General features: G+C 47.6%; 1 protein-coding gene and 1 non-coding gene across 3 annotated transcripts; both read left to right on the top strand.

Annotated features, from left to right (window-relative positions):
• The first annotated feature begins 1,818 nt into the window (after positions 1–1,818).
• Positions 1,819–1,910, top strand: Trnai-uau (transfer RNA isoleucine (anticodon UAU)). The gene is given in 2 exon segments: positions 1,819–1,856; positions 1,875–1,910. It is a non-coding gene; the product is annotated as a tRNA-Ile (tRNA).
• Positions 1,911–2,316: 406 nt separating this feature from the next.
• LOC144138862 (uncharacterized) lies at positions 2,317–12,014 on the top strand. Of its 2 annotated transcripts, none has more exons than XM_077671360.1 (6): positions 2,317–2,535; positions 2,818–2,911; positions 3,033–3,138; positions 7,584–7,788; positions 10,345–10,562; positions 11,759–12,014. In XM_077671360.1, exons 1-6 carry the CDS (start codon positions 2,394–2,396, stop codon positions 11,816–11,818), a joined length of 825 nt encoding a protein of 274 aa, XP_077527486.1. In that variant the 5' UTR covers positions 2,317–2,393; the 3' UTR covers positions 11,819–12,014. The 2 variants fall into 2 exon arrangements, with proteins under 2 accessions (XP_077527486.1, XP_077527487.1); XM_077671361.1 differs by having other exon boundaries at positions 2,321–2,535; positions 10,369–10,562.
• Positions 12,015–16,694: the final 4,680 nt, after the last annotated feature.

Raw genomic sequence — 16,694 nt, 5'->3', positions numbered from 1 at the left:
GGCATTAGGAAATCAGCTGAATACCTGAAAAGTGGCCTCCGTTTTTTCTGTGTACAATAAACTGTTAACTGAGATGGCTGTTTGGCTTGCTTGCCAAAATAAATCGTGAACACATCTCGATTGGTGTGCCTTGTTCTTACTGCACCACTGTTGCGTGCAGTTTCAATTTTGGGATGTGTGTATACGCTGCATGTAGCAGTCGTGAGCTGCATGCTTGTAAAAGTCCAAGCGAAATCTCTCTGCCCTATTATATGAAACACAACCAAATGAAGCAGCACACTCTTGATTTGGCCCTATCTGCACCGATCGGACCTGCATGGGCAGCAGTAGGTGGGAATGTGCATATACAACTTCACTGCACAGTCGTCTCAGCAGCTACTTTGCATGCAATTTGTTTCAGAAAGGTTTCGATTAGACAAAAGTTGAAGCCGTTTTCTGTTGCCGTGCTTTCTCCATTGACGGTTGTGTATTGACAGCAGACAAGAATTTTGTACTGTTTGAAACTCCACTGTGAACGATACGAAACTTGAAAGAATTGCCTTAGCAACCAATTGTCATGTAAATTTGTTTGATAATGATTTTGATCAAGCAAAAGTTACAGCTGATTTTTGTAACCATACTTCGTTTGTAGATGGTCTTATATTAACAGCAGGCGAAGTACGTAATGTTTATAATTTCAGTGAATTATGACAGAAAACATATATTGATCGTTATGATAGAGTTGTCTCGGCACCCAATTTCATTGTGTTTTTCTTCGAACATACGCACACATTACTTTGAGAGCTACCGATCATTTTACAGCAGCTTCATGGAGGTGGAAATTATTATTCTGCACAGGTTTGCTCATAACCTACATGGAGGACCGCAGTAGTTTATTTGCGGACTGCCATCTGCACAATTTTCTACTAAAACAAGCTGCCTTATCATTCAATTGCGCAATATCTGCGAAGAGTGGACAATTGGGCTAAAAGAAAAGATGTGACCTAACACACGCGCAGAAATTGGTGAAGCCTTACTAGTCAGATTTTTAGCTTTTTACCCAGCCTGGTCAGGCGACAGTCAGCTATGAACGCAAGGTTTGAATGGCCTTAGTTTTATGCATTTATTTACAGCTTTGCTGTTTACTCAATATCTTGTCCAATGCATTGTGCGCCCGTCATTGGCACTTTTAATTTGTTGTCTTGAACTTCGGAATTAGTTTTGTAGAGGCCTCTTCCAATTTTCCAGTGGTTCCAACTTTTAAATCTCTCTTTATTTTAAATCTAACGCTTGAGCTACCTTCTCCGAAATCCTTTTGACGTTAAAACAGCGTCGTTGGCCAAAAATGCTACACGAAATATGGGCCTGTCAAGTATGCGCATTTTGTGCACGAAAACTGGGTAAGCGCGCCAATGCACATTCCGCGAGAGGCTGCACCGGAGTCAACTTGTCTGCATATTTTGTTCTCATCGTAAATTTATCGGATGACAGGTGAAAGCCCTCATCACCCGAACACGCAAAATTGTGACCCGCAACCGGAGCCGCACGTGAAGACATCGGGTAACGGTTTTCGCGCCTTTTCATTGCCCCTGCTGACGCAGAAAAACGCTTCGCAAGCTGAAAGAATCCGGCGCCCGCTAGCAGAGATTCTGAAACAGGGTTCAGTTGAATTCAGACAACAAAAAATTTGCGTTGGTGAACGACGTCAGACGCGTAAATGAAAAAAAACGGTAACATCTGTTATGTACTGCGCCGTGCTAGAGTGAACTAGAGCCGTGCCACACTTTCAACATTGGTGATGCCGAGCTTATAAGGTCGTTTAGAATCCCGGTCACCGTCTCCCCAGTGGCGCAATTGGTTAGCGCACGGTACTTATAAGACAGTACTTGTGAGTTATGCCGGGGTTGTGAGTTCGAGCCTCACCTGGGGAATGTGTTTTTTGTTTTTTTTTTTTCTACCGTTGTATTTCGTTCTTACCTTTGATATTTATCGCGTTCGAACGTAGCTACAATTGGAACAACCCAGAATTTCAAACGAATCAAGATTTTTACCATACGTACTGTAGAGGTACAATTTGTGCATTTTAACGTTGCACACAATTATATCTGCGGATAGCGTCGTAAATATATAACCTGAGCCTGCAAAGATGTTCTTCTCGACCGGTAAAAACGTCTTGGCGCTGCTAGGGCGCAAAAGAAGGCGAATTTACAGCGGAAATGGTCCTGAACAGATATGTTTGTGGGTTATATAGGCTACAATGCGGTACATTCTCCTCCTCCCTTTCCCGTTCTTCTCCACCTCGTGACGTCACGTATCCCAGAGGGCCATTGCCGTTTGGCGCTCTTTCCGTCCAGCCTAAGCCTATCCAATCTGATCCGAGCCAAAGAGAGCAATCCGAACGCGAGCTGGCGATCATGGCGGAAATCATAGCCCAATCCGTATCTGAAGACTACTCGAGCCACCAGTTGGTTGCGCACGACGGCGAGGTTGAGGTGCCGACCGTCTACGAGATCCGTTTCGCCGACGATCCCACCGAAAGCACATTACAGAGGAAATGTGAGTATTGACCTAGCCGCCCACCGAGGGCCGTCCTCGACTTGGCGCCATTTGCAACGGCCACCATTTTCAACCAAAGGTGCCGGCCGCGACGGACTCGCTTTGGCCAAGACTACTCAAAACTCAGCCTGGCTGCGAGCTTTGCCAGTGGCTTATCGGTCACAGCGGCAGCCAAGCGCGCACCAAATTTGATTCTCGTGCACAGTGGTCTCGGTGGGGCTTTCGGGAAGCATGTGCGACGTTAGCGTTTGTGTGACGTCGTGTCGTCTTTGCTGCGCTCAGGGTCGCCCGCCGTCACCGAGCAGTTCATTCTGCTGCGGCACGAAAAGCGGCGCTTCTTCAATGGCAAGCGGAACACGACCAAGGCGCTGTACCAGTGAGTGCTCTCTCATTTCTGCCGTCCTTTTGCTTTTCGTCGCGCTGCGAAAGTTGCGTGTGTCTTCGCTGGTAGGCGCGCTTTCGTAAAGCCGCGTCCCATTTTTTTTTTTTTTATGCAGGCAAATCCTGGATGAAATCGGGCTCGGAGGCGTCGTTTCGGCCGACCAGGCGCGCAAGAAATGGAACAATCTGATGGCCAAGTACAGAGTAGAGAAGGCGGAAATTGTGAGTTCTTTTTGTCTCGAATCTGTGGCTAACTGTTGCTGTTTCTGCAGAAAACTGGGCGAGACGTTCTCTTTTGCGTTTCCTGCTGAGCACATGTGGCAGTTGGAAACACGTCTGTTTCCTTTAATTAATCGACATCTTACTCAAAATTTTATATTCCAGTCACCTGCCAAGCTAAATCTACCAAGTTAACTGCATCTTTCCGTAATCGAGCCTTCTTTCTTCAAATTGTTTTTGAAAGAAAAATGTATCGCGGTTTTCTCGTGTAAAATATAAACCCCCATAAAACACGTTCGCCCATTGTGGCCGTAAGTGCAGCTCACAGGCTAGAGTTGTGAAAGGCACATTTGTTGGTTTAGTCTTGCTATTTGACCCCTTATGCTTGATTGCTAAGTCGTAAAAAAATGGCGTGAGGGAAACGCAACCTGCTTTTCTTTAATATAGCCAAGATAGCTCATCGACAGTAGTAACGTCGATACTTGCTTTGTTTCTGAGCTGCTTTGGCATTTTAAAGGTGCTTTGCGATGTGCATTATGCAATAAAAACAGGAATAAGCTGGAAGTCTGCCGATGATCCGAATTCTGTCATCGTGAATAATATGGCCTGTTTTAATTTTGCGTTTGCGGTCCCTTTAAGTAGAAACGGACTGCAAAGATAATGCGCAAGTTTTTATTACCATTCAAAAGAGCACTACGTTGGGATAAAAATGGCGCTCACGCAAACTTCGAACAATTAGCTGGGTAACAGATGAAAGAACGGAAACTCATCAGCTACTTTATCGTACAGCACCTCTGATGTCGTATGGGTTGTCTAATTTATGTCATTGGTGGGTGCCAATGCAACTGCGGCCAACAGAAATGAATGTGCGACTGTGATGGCATGTCTGGCTTCATTTGATCACCCCTTTTCAGTGCTAGCATAGGGTTAGGATGTTTTTCACTGTTTTGGGGCATGTTGTGTGAAGGTAAAAAAAATATTTACAGGGAGGGTTTACACGTCAATAGAAAGATCGCAGAGGTTTCTATAAGGAAGTATGGACGAGCGCCAGTGTCGTCCACACTGCGTAACGTTGAAAGAAAACCGTTATTTGGCAGACCCTCCAAGCAGCAGACTAGTGCAATTGCCAGTGTTGACACAGTTCACACGGGCTGTTTTGTCCAGTCATTGTAAGCATCAAGTGGGACCACAAACGCAGCCATCCTTTTAGACCCACCTGATAACAGTACCAGTACTGAACGATGTGGGCGAGGCATGCTACAAGAAAATTGGGTTGTGCTGGCTGTCCTTCGTGCCACACGAAGCCAACTGTGCCGCATGTGAGCTGCTGTTTCCGCTGCCTGGGGTTGAGTTGGTGCTTGGTTCTGGTGTAGGCCAAACCTCAAGTATTCAAAGCAGCAACAAAGAACCATTTTTTTTTTTCCTCTGCGCACGTGACATGATCAGGAGCCAGGCACCATGTGATCAATCACGGCTCAAGTGTTCCTGGCCGTGCTTGTGCAGTGCAGATTTACCAGGCCACCCGGTGCTTTTCACAAGTGGCCGCATTTGCACGAGTGACACTAAGGTTCTGGAAATGATTACCCCCCACGTGAAACGTGTAATTAGTCGGTGTGCCAACGAGTCGATGTTTTGTTTACCTTTGTGGCAGTGATCATGCCTGGCGGTGCCCGTCCAACAAAGTTTGCGAACCCGCCCGCTCGGGAAAAAAAACTGGGCTTCCAGTCTCTTATGGCTGTTTATCTGTTTGAGGGAGAGGAAAGTTGTTCTGCAAAAAAGGCCACTGAGGATGTCGACGACACGCAGCGCAAATGGGTCCAGTCAGCATAGCACAATTTTCTTCTTGTATGCCTTGCCGATGCCGTTTTGCATTGGCACATAACCGGGTGGATCTGAAGGGATTGCTGAATTTTTAGTGCCACTGCTGCCGGCAGTCACTGGAGGAAACAGCATGTGCGGATCACGTCAAGATGCCGGCCGTGTGCTTGGCAGGACTCTGGAATGGTATTTTACCCACAATGCATCATGTCACTGGCGCTGGTACATACTTCGTATACGCTTCTTTCATCATGGTATACAATTTTTTCGTTTACCTTTTTCCTTGACCTAGTTCTGCGTGGTACTTCTGGCGTGATATCTTAATCCGCACTAGGATGTGGGACATTGTGGCCTGCGTCTAAGCGTGGCTTTTTTGTTTGGATTGCGCAGTTTACCCTTCTCATGTGAGGCATTGATGCACGTATTGATCCTTCAGATGTGAGGCATTGATGTACGTATTTACAGCACCCGCCATTTTCGCAAGACAACTGCGCAGCTTTGTACGTACTGCTAAGCGCCAACCTCGTGCATCGTCTGGAAGCTTTCTTTCCGTTTGGCCTTTTGGTGCCTCTGCACGGCCTTGCCGTGTCTGGTGCGAAATGTCGGGTTGAATTCCGTTTTCTCAGTTGCTTCTCCGCTTTCATCTAGAAGCGTGTCCCCGTACAGTGCCCTGAACCGTCGATTGATTTGGCAAGCCTGAAGGCAAACGCAGCCTACTTTTTTGAGGCGGGAAGCCACGGTCCATAGCCAATTTTCTTGCAGAAAAGGTTTTTTTTTGCGTATGTGTGTTTACATTGTAAGTGCCCCCAAAACATTCAAAGGATGTTACAAAATAAATTGCTCCTGTCTGGGTCAGGAACTGAAACTAAATTGCAACCATTTCGAATGTCAGCAGCATTTATTTTATTTATCATTACAATTTTCAAAGTTTTTTGTTGTTCAATGTGTGTAACGTTATTAGCCTATATATTTGCACTTGGCTGTTCACTTCTTTCTCTTTAAAGTCTTGTTAAACAGTGATGCCTGGCACTAGAATTTGAACCGTGGTCCAACTTTGTTTTGCAACTTCCGCAGGTGCTACGGAGCAGCATTCGATGTTTTGTACGTTTTAAGTACTCTCATACATTTAGGGACGTGTTGCAGAAGGAATTTTTATCATGGTCAGTGTTTGAGTTACCGGGAGCTTTCCCAACTTTTACCTTCCAATGCCAAAACTGAAACTCCATGCGTTGGTCCCAGAAGTCAGTGACATAACGTTCGTATGAATGGATATTTTGTAGGGAAACTTCACTGCTCACATACAGGTGCGTGCAATGAACTCCGATAAAGAAACTCGATGATATGTTTTGCTCAATCCGTAAGCATACTAAATCAACTACCAAAAAGTTTGGACATCTATATATGACGCAGTGAATGCGAAAGCGTTAAGGCACATTCCCACTGGCGATGCGCCTCGTCGCGCGACTAAAAGCGACGTCGCAAAGCGACGAGCCGGCCGTCGCTTTTCGGCGTTTTGCGACGGCGGAGCCGATCGCTCTCGGTCCGAATTCCCTCGTCGCGCGACGGCCCCGCAAAACCGGTAAGCCAATCATGGCCGCGGAGTAGGCTGACGTAGCCGGAAACTAAACGTTTCTTTACATCCGGTATGCAAACGCTGCGGGCGGGCGAGGACGAGCTGCCGCCGCCACCGCCGCTGGCTCGCTCGGCTGGCTCGGCCAGCCTTGGCCCGCTATCGCTGTACCCGCCGGGTCGGGCCGGCAAGCAACTTCCCGTGTGCATCGGTTCTTTGGTCAGTGGCTTCAGCGTGCGCGTGCACTAATCAACGAATAGCGTGGAACTCATCAGTGTGGAGAAGCGTGTATGGATTGTAAATAGAGCTAGGTGGACAGCGAGACGGTAGGTTGACTTGCAGCCTCTTCGTCTATCAGCGACTGGTAAACACGCGTAGAGTTCGGAGGCGTCAGAACGTTGCGCATGTGAAAAGAAGCGACATTTGTGGGCCGTGATGCGGGTGTTGTGGCGTGAAAGCAAGCGTGTGCATTTCTTCGTGCAATAATATGTTGAAAAGAGCCTTCGTGAGTTTGTTATTTTCTGCTCCTCCCGCAACCCGCAAATGCTTTCGGCATTGCTCCAGGTTAGTAGCATGTGTTTTAGTTTGATTTCTACCTGCTTTTGTCGCGTATTCTTTGACTTCGAATGGTTGACGCACCAACGAGGTCGTATGTACAAGTCGGGAAGCAGCTGCGCTGAACGCAGTCGCATCATCGCTCATCGCAAGTGCGAACACCACCTCAACGCCTCATCGCGCGACGAGACAAATCGCCAGTGGGAATGTGCCTTTAGTGTTAACTTGTGGAACGGATATGGCGGTACTGTGTGTGCTGCCATCTTTCGCAGCTGCTGGATGGTTCAGAGTCGCATGCATACACCACTTTCATGGAACTTGTAGAGCAAGTGTAGTGTGGAAGACAGCGCGTTCATTCTATGCACATTAATGCCTTCAGTGGCACGGCTGCGGTGGAGAGGGGATCATCTTTCTGCCGAATCAAACATTTCTCGTAATCCTGGCTTCTGATTTGGGAAAAGCGAAACGTGTTTGAGTAGTGGCCTCTTCCCCCCACCGCGTGCAGGAGAAGAAGGAGCGCGAGGGGGACCCGGTGCCGGAGGGCCTGATCTGGCCCTACTTCAAGCTGATGGACACGGTGATGAAGGACATTGACGGCACCCTCTCGGTGCTCATGCCCTCGCCCCAGCCCCGCGTCCAGTTCCTGCAGCAGCGCTACTCCATCCCCAGCGTCCAGAGCACCGCCGACGGGGAGACCATCGTCGAGACCGGTAGGGGCCCCTTCCAAGGGACGCAGCTCCTCCGTCTTATTACGGCCACCGCACGTTTCTCTCTGTGGCGCGAGAAATAGGCCAGCACCTTAGCTTGCTTTTCGTAATCAAAACACTCAAACAACAAAGCTCAGGAACAAGGAGGGAAAATGCTCATAAGTGCGACGTTCTGAACAAAAATGAAATTTGTAAAAAAAGTGAAATCGCGAAAATGGGCTCCTGGCAATCTTTTAACTTTGTTCTTGCTTCAAGGCAGGCATTATATCCACTTTAAGGGGGGACACTGGTCTTGAAGACATTTTTGTTATTTTTGAACCAATATCCTTGAAATTTGCACATGGAGTGTGTTTTAAGATCCTGAGCACAAATATGCAGTCAGTTTTCATCTATATAGTCTAAGTTCAGAGTTTTGCAACATGTTATGTCGTTCCATTTCGGGCAATTTTTTAATTATCTGCTTATGATATACTTGAATAATTCTTGTTCATTTGTGCTTTCGAAGGACCAGGGAGTGCAACTATACCACAGCAGCAATTTTATCACTGTTTCTGCAATTGTTCTGAACTTATGAAATGTCAGGTCATCAATTATCGATGTTTTCGTAAAACAAAATGCATAAAAAAATTGTACTAGTACAAAGAAATTTTATATTTTTATGGTTTTATTGCACTGTTCAGTTCTTCAGCTTTCAAATGCAGCAAGAATGACGCAAATCTGACCAGTACATCCCAAGATATTGTACCCGACAGTTGACCTCATAAAAACTTTCTTTTGAGAAAACAAGGCACAAAGTTCGGAAATGCAGGGGAAAATGGCCATTTAGCCAACTTCAAATGGTGACAGCTTTGTAAATACTTATGGTACAGCTATAATATTTTGCAGGTACATTCTTTGGGACCTATAGACTGCAAATAAAATTAATACAGAAAATTGATTTTTTGGCAAATTGTTGGTCCTCAAGACCAGTGTCCCCCCTTAAATCGTTACTCTACACTCTGCACTGCTGACAGCCTCTTCAACATGGCCACTTTACATCGCTATCGTTTTTGCAATGAACAAGCTGGAGCAGAATTGATTTCACCAGCGTGGTGTGCTCAGGCTGTGATTGCAACCACGATTGCGAATGACCTGTGAGGAGGGTGACTTCTGTTTTCTTTTATTATTATGCTTGTCGTGAGGTTACCGAATCAAAGCAACCTGTTAGAATTGTTAGGTGCTAATTATAGTGTGACTGAGGACCATTCTGAATTCTAGTAAACGATTCACAATTATAGAGCAAATACCTTTATTTGACGGGGCCTACTGTGTCTCTAAGATGCAGTGACAAAAAATCAGTGTCGGCAACAAATGCGACAATCCCATGTGTCACGCTCGCAAGCTTGTTTGAAAAGTCATGTGTGGTGACGTTTTTGCTTTGCCATGCTCGGTCACCAGTGATTGGTCGGTGTAGCGGTACCAGCAAATGTGCAACCGCACGGCTATTGCGGTTCTTAACTTGTTTTTAAGTGTAGAGAGTGCTGTGCTTTTATGTAGCGGCTGAATGGGTGCGCAACTTTTAGTGGAATGAAAGAGACGCGTATATTGTGGTACGTAATTTTCTGTCTGTGTGTGTGTGTCTTTTTAATGAAAGTGGCCGTGTCCCTGTATAGAAAATATTGATCTAGCATCAGCTGCGGTCTTTCTCCCTGAGGCGGAGTTGTGTGCTGCGTGCGGTGTGTTCCCCAAAATTGACAGCAAGTTAACTTGCTGCTGGCAGTCAGTGGCTAGCTGGGGTCCTCATTTTTGAGCAGAGCAGCCTATTTACTTGATTCTGAGCGGATACATGAAGGAAAAAAAAACAGGTAAAAGAGTCTGAGCGGGATTCGATTTGAGGATCTTTGTTTGAACGAGCTGAGTACTCGTTTAAACCCTAGAAATCGTATGCAGGTAGTGGCGCCCTGAAATGCTGTAACAAAGAAAGTCCTGTGGCCAGTAGTATCCTTGGCTGCAGCCAATCAAAGCACAAGCAGTTGGCCGCCATTCTGATTATGCTCGCTCTGTTTGCCTGGTCGGTGCTGTCACATTGGTAGTGGGGTTGACTGCCAAGGACAGCATCTGTGAGAGGGGATCTTGAGACAAGCCTAGGATGATGACTGCATTCTCATGCAGAAAGCACAGCATTGCAAATGCAGCACCAAATGCTGCGCACACTCCATGAGGGCGACAGCTACAAGGGGGACAATAGCACAGTGAATCCAGCAATGACGACGGTGTTGAGGAAACCCGAGCAAGTTCGCGGCTAATATAATATCGTTTTAGTTTTGTGGCTGCTGTTGTCGTCGTGTGTTTTGGTGGAATTGCGTTTGGGGAAATGGTTAAACATTTCTGGCCTTCCGCATCTCGGCGGTCGGCTTGGAGTGGAGTAAGTACGGTGGAAAAGCTCGCTGCAGCAGTGCGCAGTACCACGGACGTGCGCGTGTGCCAAGTTTTGGAGAGGCCGGGTGTGGTGTGGTGTTTCTGAAGCGCGGCCTCCCCTTTTCTCCTCCCTGTGGGGCTGCTGGGGTCCCCCGGCTAAAGCGTCCCCCGCCTGGTGCTGCGCAGAGGTGTACGAGCCGGTGGAGGGCAGCGCCATTCGGGCCCTGCAGTCGGCCATGCCCCAGCCGCTGGCCTCGCACCTGAACTCGGCCGCGCGGCGGCGCATCCGGCGGGAGCTCACCTTCGAGGAGCGCCTGCTCAAGGCCGTCGAGACCGGCAACGAGACGCTCGACCGGGTCAGCCGCACCGTCGAGTCGCAGGTGGGGACGACTGGGCGGGAGGAGCGCTGGGAGAGACGATGATGGCAGGGCAAAGCAAACGATGCAGAGGGCACTGCCTGTTCTCTCTCTCTCTCTCTCTCTCTCTCTCTCTCTCTCTCTCTCTCTCTCTCTCTCTCTCTCTCTCTCTCTCTCTCTCTCTTTTCCCTGCTCTGCGCCTTTGTTTGTTTCACACCGCAATTGTCTTTCACTATACTAGCAGCCGACCAGCCGAGCGATTCGTTTCAGGGATTGGAACGCGCCAGGAAGAACCATTTTTGCCAGTTACGAACCAAATTGAGGGCGTTCACCTACTCTAGTTGCAGGAGAGTTGCCTCCGTTACGATGACAAAGAGCCAAAGGACAAACGTAACTGTTTTTTTTAATTCATGGCGGGTAAAGAAAGACAAGGCTGTAGCGCACTACCATTCGAAGAACATGACAACTCAAACAAGCAGAGTAGCACCCTCAAGCTGTGTCCCAAACACACTGACGCGCTTGTTCAAAGACGAGCACTTTTATAGTCTCCACTGCAGGCGGTAAAAACTTTCCTAAAGCAAGTTTTGAAGCACAGTCACACACACGAGCAAAACAGTCGCCAAGTCCAAGAGACTACGAATTAGGCGTCACATTGAGCCCACACGTGCGCAGGGGGTTCTTGGGCTGTGCTGCAATCCAGAGGCGCAGGAGGGCATGCCTGGACCTGCAGGCTTCTTTCGGTGTGGGGGCTCGCTCTGCAGTAGCTCACTGAGCCTCCGTGAGGAAGTCCAACGGCTGGGTCGTGTTGCGTGATGTTGCCTGGCTTCCATGTGAACACTCACACACCACTGCTGAGTTATTATTACCCATCCTATTGACAAAACTCAAATTGGGTTAAGGCTGTTGAGTTTCAAGGCTGAGTGCCTTCACAGGGTTGTGCCAAGACCAATCAAATTGGGCAGAAACTCTGAAATATTTTTACATCAGTGTGATTGGGAAGGTGTGTTGTGTGCAAGGAAGCTCTTAGGTTATTTCTGCAATTCCTTTTAGGCTTGGAAAAAAAAAAAAGAAAAGCAATGTTTTACATTTCTCTTGCGTGAAATGTTTGTCACAGAAAAAGGCCTGTGGTGCCGTCTGGTGGACGTGGACAGAGTTGTTGGAATCGGTGACGGGTGACTGATGCATCGGTGTGTCCTAATCTCCTCCCCCTCCCTCCACAGGGCAATGCCTTGCTGTCTGTACTCCAGCGACTGGCTGACGAGATTTGCAAGCCGGCATAGCAGCAGCAGCAGCACCTGTTGGACACCCCCCTCCCCTTCTTCTTGCCGCTACCGGCCACCGGCCAGAGCACCCAGCTGGCCGTTCAAATCGAGGGGCATTATTTCGTGCAAGCTGGCCGCCGACCGGGCCTTCTGTGCCCTCTCAGTCACGGGCTCCGGTGCGAGCATTAAAGTCACCCCTGCTTTTCTGGTTGCACTTGGGTGTTGGGCGCCTGTTTTGTGTCTCCGTAGTATCACCGCTTTGGAGTGGCACCAGATTGTGGTCGTGCTGGGCCAACTTTTGGAGACTGAAACGTCCTTCTTACTTGCACGAGAAAGTTCGGATCGTTGAGGGATCATGTTAGTACTCATTCTCAAGTAGCGCTCTTGAAAGCCCTCCCTGTTTATATTGTTGTGCATGCAAAAGCAAGCGAGACCAATGGGCGTTCATAAACTAGCAGCGCTGTACTAAAAGCGTTGAAGCGAGCTTTATTATGCAGCACTCAAAAGGCTGGAATGTGCAGAATGTGTCTCGGTTGCCTATCAGGCGAGTTCTTCAGGGTGTGCTTCTACAGGCAACAAGTGCAGACACTTTAGTGAACCATTGAACACATCCCAAATTCACAGATAGCTAACTGGTGAAACACTGACGAGATTTGCAAGCACTAGTAAAATTCTGCCCCCTCCCCCTTTTTTTAATACAAATTGTGCGCATCAGTATACTTTTTCACCTAGTCGTGCCAGTGTAAACTTTGATTCTGTGCTGATAATTTCCAAACTAGAGTAAAGCCGCAGCACCCTTTCAATTTTGTCAGAGGAATTAAATATCGGGCCATACCTTGTCACCAAAAATACGTTTGCGAACGTCGAAGTTTTGGGGAAATTTAGGTTTAACCTGGTTCTTCTGAACTTTTTTCAAAAGGCAGAAGGGGCATCACTTGCCAGTGCTGCCTGAATGCCTGTAAACGCTTTTGCAGGATCAGCTACTGAGAGGAGCTCAGTAGAACGGAAAACTGAGCTAGTTGTATGTGGTCCATATTTGAAGTGCGAACAGACGTAACGCAAGAAGTAGACCAGCCCACTACCAAGACTAGTACTTGCACTGAGTTGGTCTTCGCAGCTAATACTAATGCTGTGATGCTAGAGAACCGACTTTTTTCTGTGCAGCAATTTTGTTTATCAAGCCGGAGACTAGCTTCACTGGGCACTCCTACCTCGAGCGGCCTTGGTGGACTAGTTGCAGCCTCGGCAGATATTTAATGCTGTCCAAAGCCAGACGTGTAGTACAGTTTCCTGCATCCACCAGTACGAGTATGCAGGTACAGATGACAGAAGGTGTGGAGGCCACCCTTTCCAAATCATTCCCTGAATAAATGTCACGGGCATGGGAGCAGGCACGAGGGAAATTGGGGCACGCATGTCCCACCTGAGGAGAGAACCTGCATATAAAAGATGGGAGTAGGGATCGGAAGGGAGAAAACAGGGCTTGGGTTGGCAAAATGAGTGGTCAGGTGACTTGGACTCTGCCCTTGCAGCCATTATACGTATGTGGATCTTGTGCGGACTAGCGGAAGCTGTGATTCCGCTGGAAGTCTTCTCAACTTGTGTGTGGTGCTTCACAGCATGGACAGAATCTGCGCGTACTTGATTTGATTTGATTGATTTTGATTGCAGGGTTTAACGCACCGACGCAACGTAGGTGATGAGGTGCACTGTATTGGAGGGCTCAGGATTAATTTTGACCACCTGGGGATCTTTAACGTGCGCCGAAATCTTGTACATATGCGCGTTTGTGCTGCGCGTACTTGTGCTTGTGTGACATGGGCAGTATGCTTTTGGTCACATGGCTGCATGTGGCTTGAAATTTGGGACGGGTTTGCCTCTCGAAGGTGATCTCTCCTTCCCATTGTGGCATAGCTTTGTCCATGTACAGATGCCGCCAAAAGTACTTGGAACACTGCCTCGTACAAATCTGGAGATTTTTCTTACTGGAGGTGGCCCGGCTATATTCTGGTGCATTTAAAAGAGTAACATGCCCAAATACAAGAAACCTCGTGTACACCAGTAATGGCCAGCATAAAGCCACTTGGAAAAAAATTTATATTCAGAAATTTTTGTTCGAGTTACTTTTGGTGGCACCTGTACATCATGCACAGCAGCAACCTCGAGGGACAGTAGTCTGGGGAAAAGGGAGGAAAGGAGGGGAGGGGGGGGGGGAGCTAGCCAGTCAGGGCAGCGAAGCTTCTAGTCTCGTTAATGGTTACTACTGTGTGTAACACATCTAGGTCATCTAAAACTGCGGTCACAAACTCGGCTCATTGTCTGTGCTGTTGCACTTTCTGATGGAGGTGAAAAACCAGAGCACCCGTATGCCGAGATGTTGGTGCACGTTAAAGACTCCCGGGTGGTCAACATTTATCCTGAGTCCTCCGCTACAGCACGCCCAATAGCCTGGGTCTTGCTTCAGGTTATTAAACACACATTCATGTAATTTAGACTGTTGGAACGTGGAAGCACTTGAGGTGCCTTGCTTTGCGCTGATGGACGGGGTGCTATGGTACTGGACTCCGCACGCCTTTGCAAGGAGGGACACACGGCAACGTGAGAAAGGAGCATGATCCAGCACATGCTCTGCTGATGGCTTCAAGTCTCGTCCATAGTTGGTTGCACTGTTATTGTGGCGTGGAGCAAGAATTATTGAGGAGGTGAAACAGCGGTCATTCGGCTGACAACAACAGGCACGGCGCTGACACGCCGTCTGTCGAAAAGCCAGCGCTGTCTACGCAATGAGACGGCACGCGAGAGTGAACTACGGCAGCGTCGGCAGACGTAGTCTGCTCCTGCTGGATTTTTACTTGTACATAGCCCCCTTCAAGCACAGTACGGCATTTAATTATGCCAGTAATTATTAACAGCTGCTGCTAAAACGTCACCCACTTCTATTTATTGACATATGGCAGAAAGAAATCTGGGAAAATTTAAACTACATAAATGATATCATGATTTTTGTGCGCCACATTTATGTAAGAATGAGCAGGTAAATGATGGCAGCGTGCCCGACTGAGCAGCCGGAAAATGCTGTACACGTTAAGCCACCTCAGTGCGGGCCCCTCCAGTCATTGTGGTTTAGCATATCGAGTTCGAATTTTTACATTGTTCACAAGCTGCTTTACGTAGCAACACCGAAACCCAGGATTGATTCCAAGTCCAAGTACTATTTACAGATTGGCTGACTGGTATAGCTAAACCAATCTGGAAGTGTAGAATTTTCTTGACATAAGGACAATTGTTGGCAAACCGATGGATTATTGCATTGAAAAGTATACTTCGAGGCCAACTTTCTACTGCAAGACTCCTTGGCAGAAATTTCTATTGTGCAAAGGCTTGAAGAACATTCAGAGCTTGCTGGAGATGACTGCGTCGTGACATGGGGTCTGTATACGTAGACTGCAACGCAATATCGTTTGCAGATTAGAAACCTGATATTGGGGATGTCTTGTTTCATGCCAGGGGGCAAAAAAGCAATGTTAAACAGCTGAGGCGCTAGTACGGAGCCTTGGATTACCTCACGAATCAGAGTAAACGAGCCCAGTGGCTAGAACATTTCTTGGCAGAGGGAGAAGTGTGCCACTTAGTATTCACATGGAGGATGTTGGGTTATATTGACTGTGCAGCGTAGCAGCGGCATATGTTGGGCAAACCTTCCACAAGCAAAGAAAAATTTCCAATTTACAGTGTTAGGCCGAAACAGCTGCAGCCGAAGGGAAATACAAAGTTTAAAAGGCCATTTCACCTCAGAGTTTGCCAGCAAAGCTGTAAGTTTTGGTTACACCCAGATATTTTGGCAGCCATTGTGCAAAGGTATTGGAAACGAACCTGGTGTCTGCTGAAACAGGACATGTCCGCTAAGAGACGCGATGTAGCTGTCTAGAAGCGTCTGCCAGAGGAGAGGACTCATTTGTGCAAGATGAACGGGACAATTCCGCTCACGCACTGCACCATATTGTCTAAGTCCGCACTAAATCCAAATTGTCCATTCAGAAAGTCTCTCGTCGATTTCCCCTAGGCTCCTTTAAAGGGGCCTAGGGGAAATGCAAACAAAATGCCAATTTGGTTCATATAAAAGAGTGCCTCATTAGAATAACGCTGACACCACTTTAGACGCAAGCTTCACTCAAACAAGCTGGTTCATGCGGAAAACAGAGAATGGGCACGCGACTTTTGTGCACTAAGCTCGTTACCTAATATGGGCAGCTGTGCGAATGGCTGAGGCCAACAAAATCCAACGCAAATGAGACAGGGATTAAGGCTTGCAGAGCGAGCTATCTGCACCCAAATATGGTGCACATTCCTTTTATGGTGGTAAGAACGGCGGGGTAAACAACGAAAGTTACAATTGAAGGCGTAAACATAGAAGCACCAGCGTGGACTGCACGCACTGTGCTGGCCATAGCTGCACAGCCGTCCAGCAAAGTGCGCTTGCACCGGCCAACCGGCACAAGCGACATTGTCTTGCATGACCCTGTTATGTCCAGCATGCCCAGTGTTTCCCGAAACGATTACTATCAATTGTAACGAAAATAAGCCAGGTACAAATCCAGCCAAAAACAAGGTGAGTGCATACAGCGGCCCTGACTCCTGAGTGGTATCGTAGCGTCATCTATGACTGACAGTAAACAAGGCAACGAAACACATTTCACCGTTTGCTGAAGCCTTCGTCAACATACCAACATTCATTTTAATAATTTATAGGTACCTGTCTACCACCGCAGATGTTACGAAACGCACGATTTAGCAGAATTTTGACTCAAATTGTTTAATTTCTTAGTGAAGAAAGCATCGTTTGCTGCCGGACACCAAATCTTTCAAATAAAACGAACTTGCATTTTGTCTTTAT

Source organism: Haemaphysalis longicornis, unplaced genomic scaffold (genome assembly GCF_048455015.1).
Source record: "Haemaphysalis longicornis isolate Haplotype H1 unplaced genomic scaffold, Haemaphysalis longicornis Haplotype H1 scaffold_5, whole genome shotgun sequence".
In the NCBI taxonomy this organism is placed as follows: Eukaryota; Metazoa; Arthropoda; class Arachnida; order Ixodida; family Ixodidae; genus Haemaphysalis; species Haemaphysalis longicornis.
This window is presented reverse-complemented; position numbering and strand designations above follow the sequence as displayed.

Bases quoted from the DNA above. Each gene is read 5' to 3' on its own strand.
- LOC144138862 (XM_077671360.1), top strand. From the start codon at position 2,394: ATGGCGGAAATCATAGCCCAATCCGTATCTGAAGACTACTCGAGCCAC. The intron at 2,912-3,032 runs GTGAGTGCTCTC...TTTTTTATGCAG, and splicing joins ACGACCAAGGCGCTGTACCA to GCAAATCCTGGATGAAATCG. The intron at 7,789-10,344 runs GTAGGGGCCCCT...CCCCGGCTAAAG, and splicing joins GGAGACCATCGTCGAGACCG to CGTCCCCCGCCTGGTGCTGC.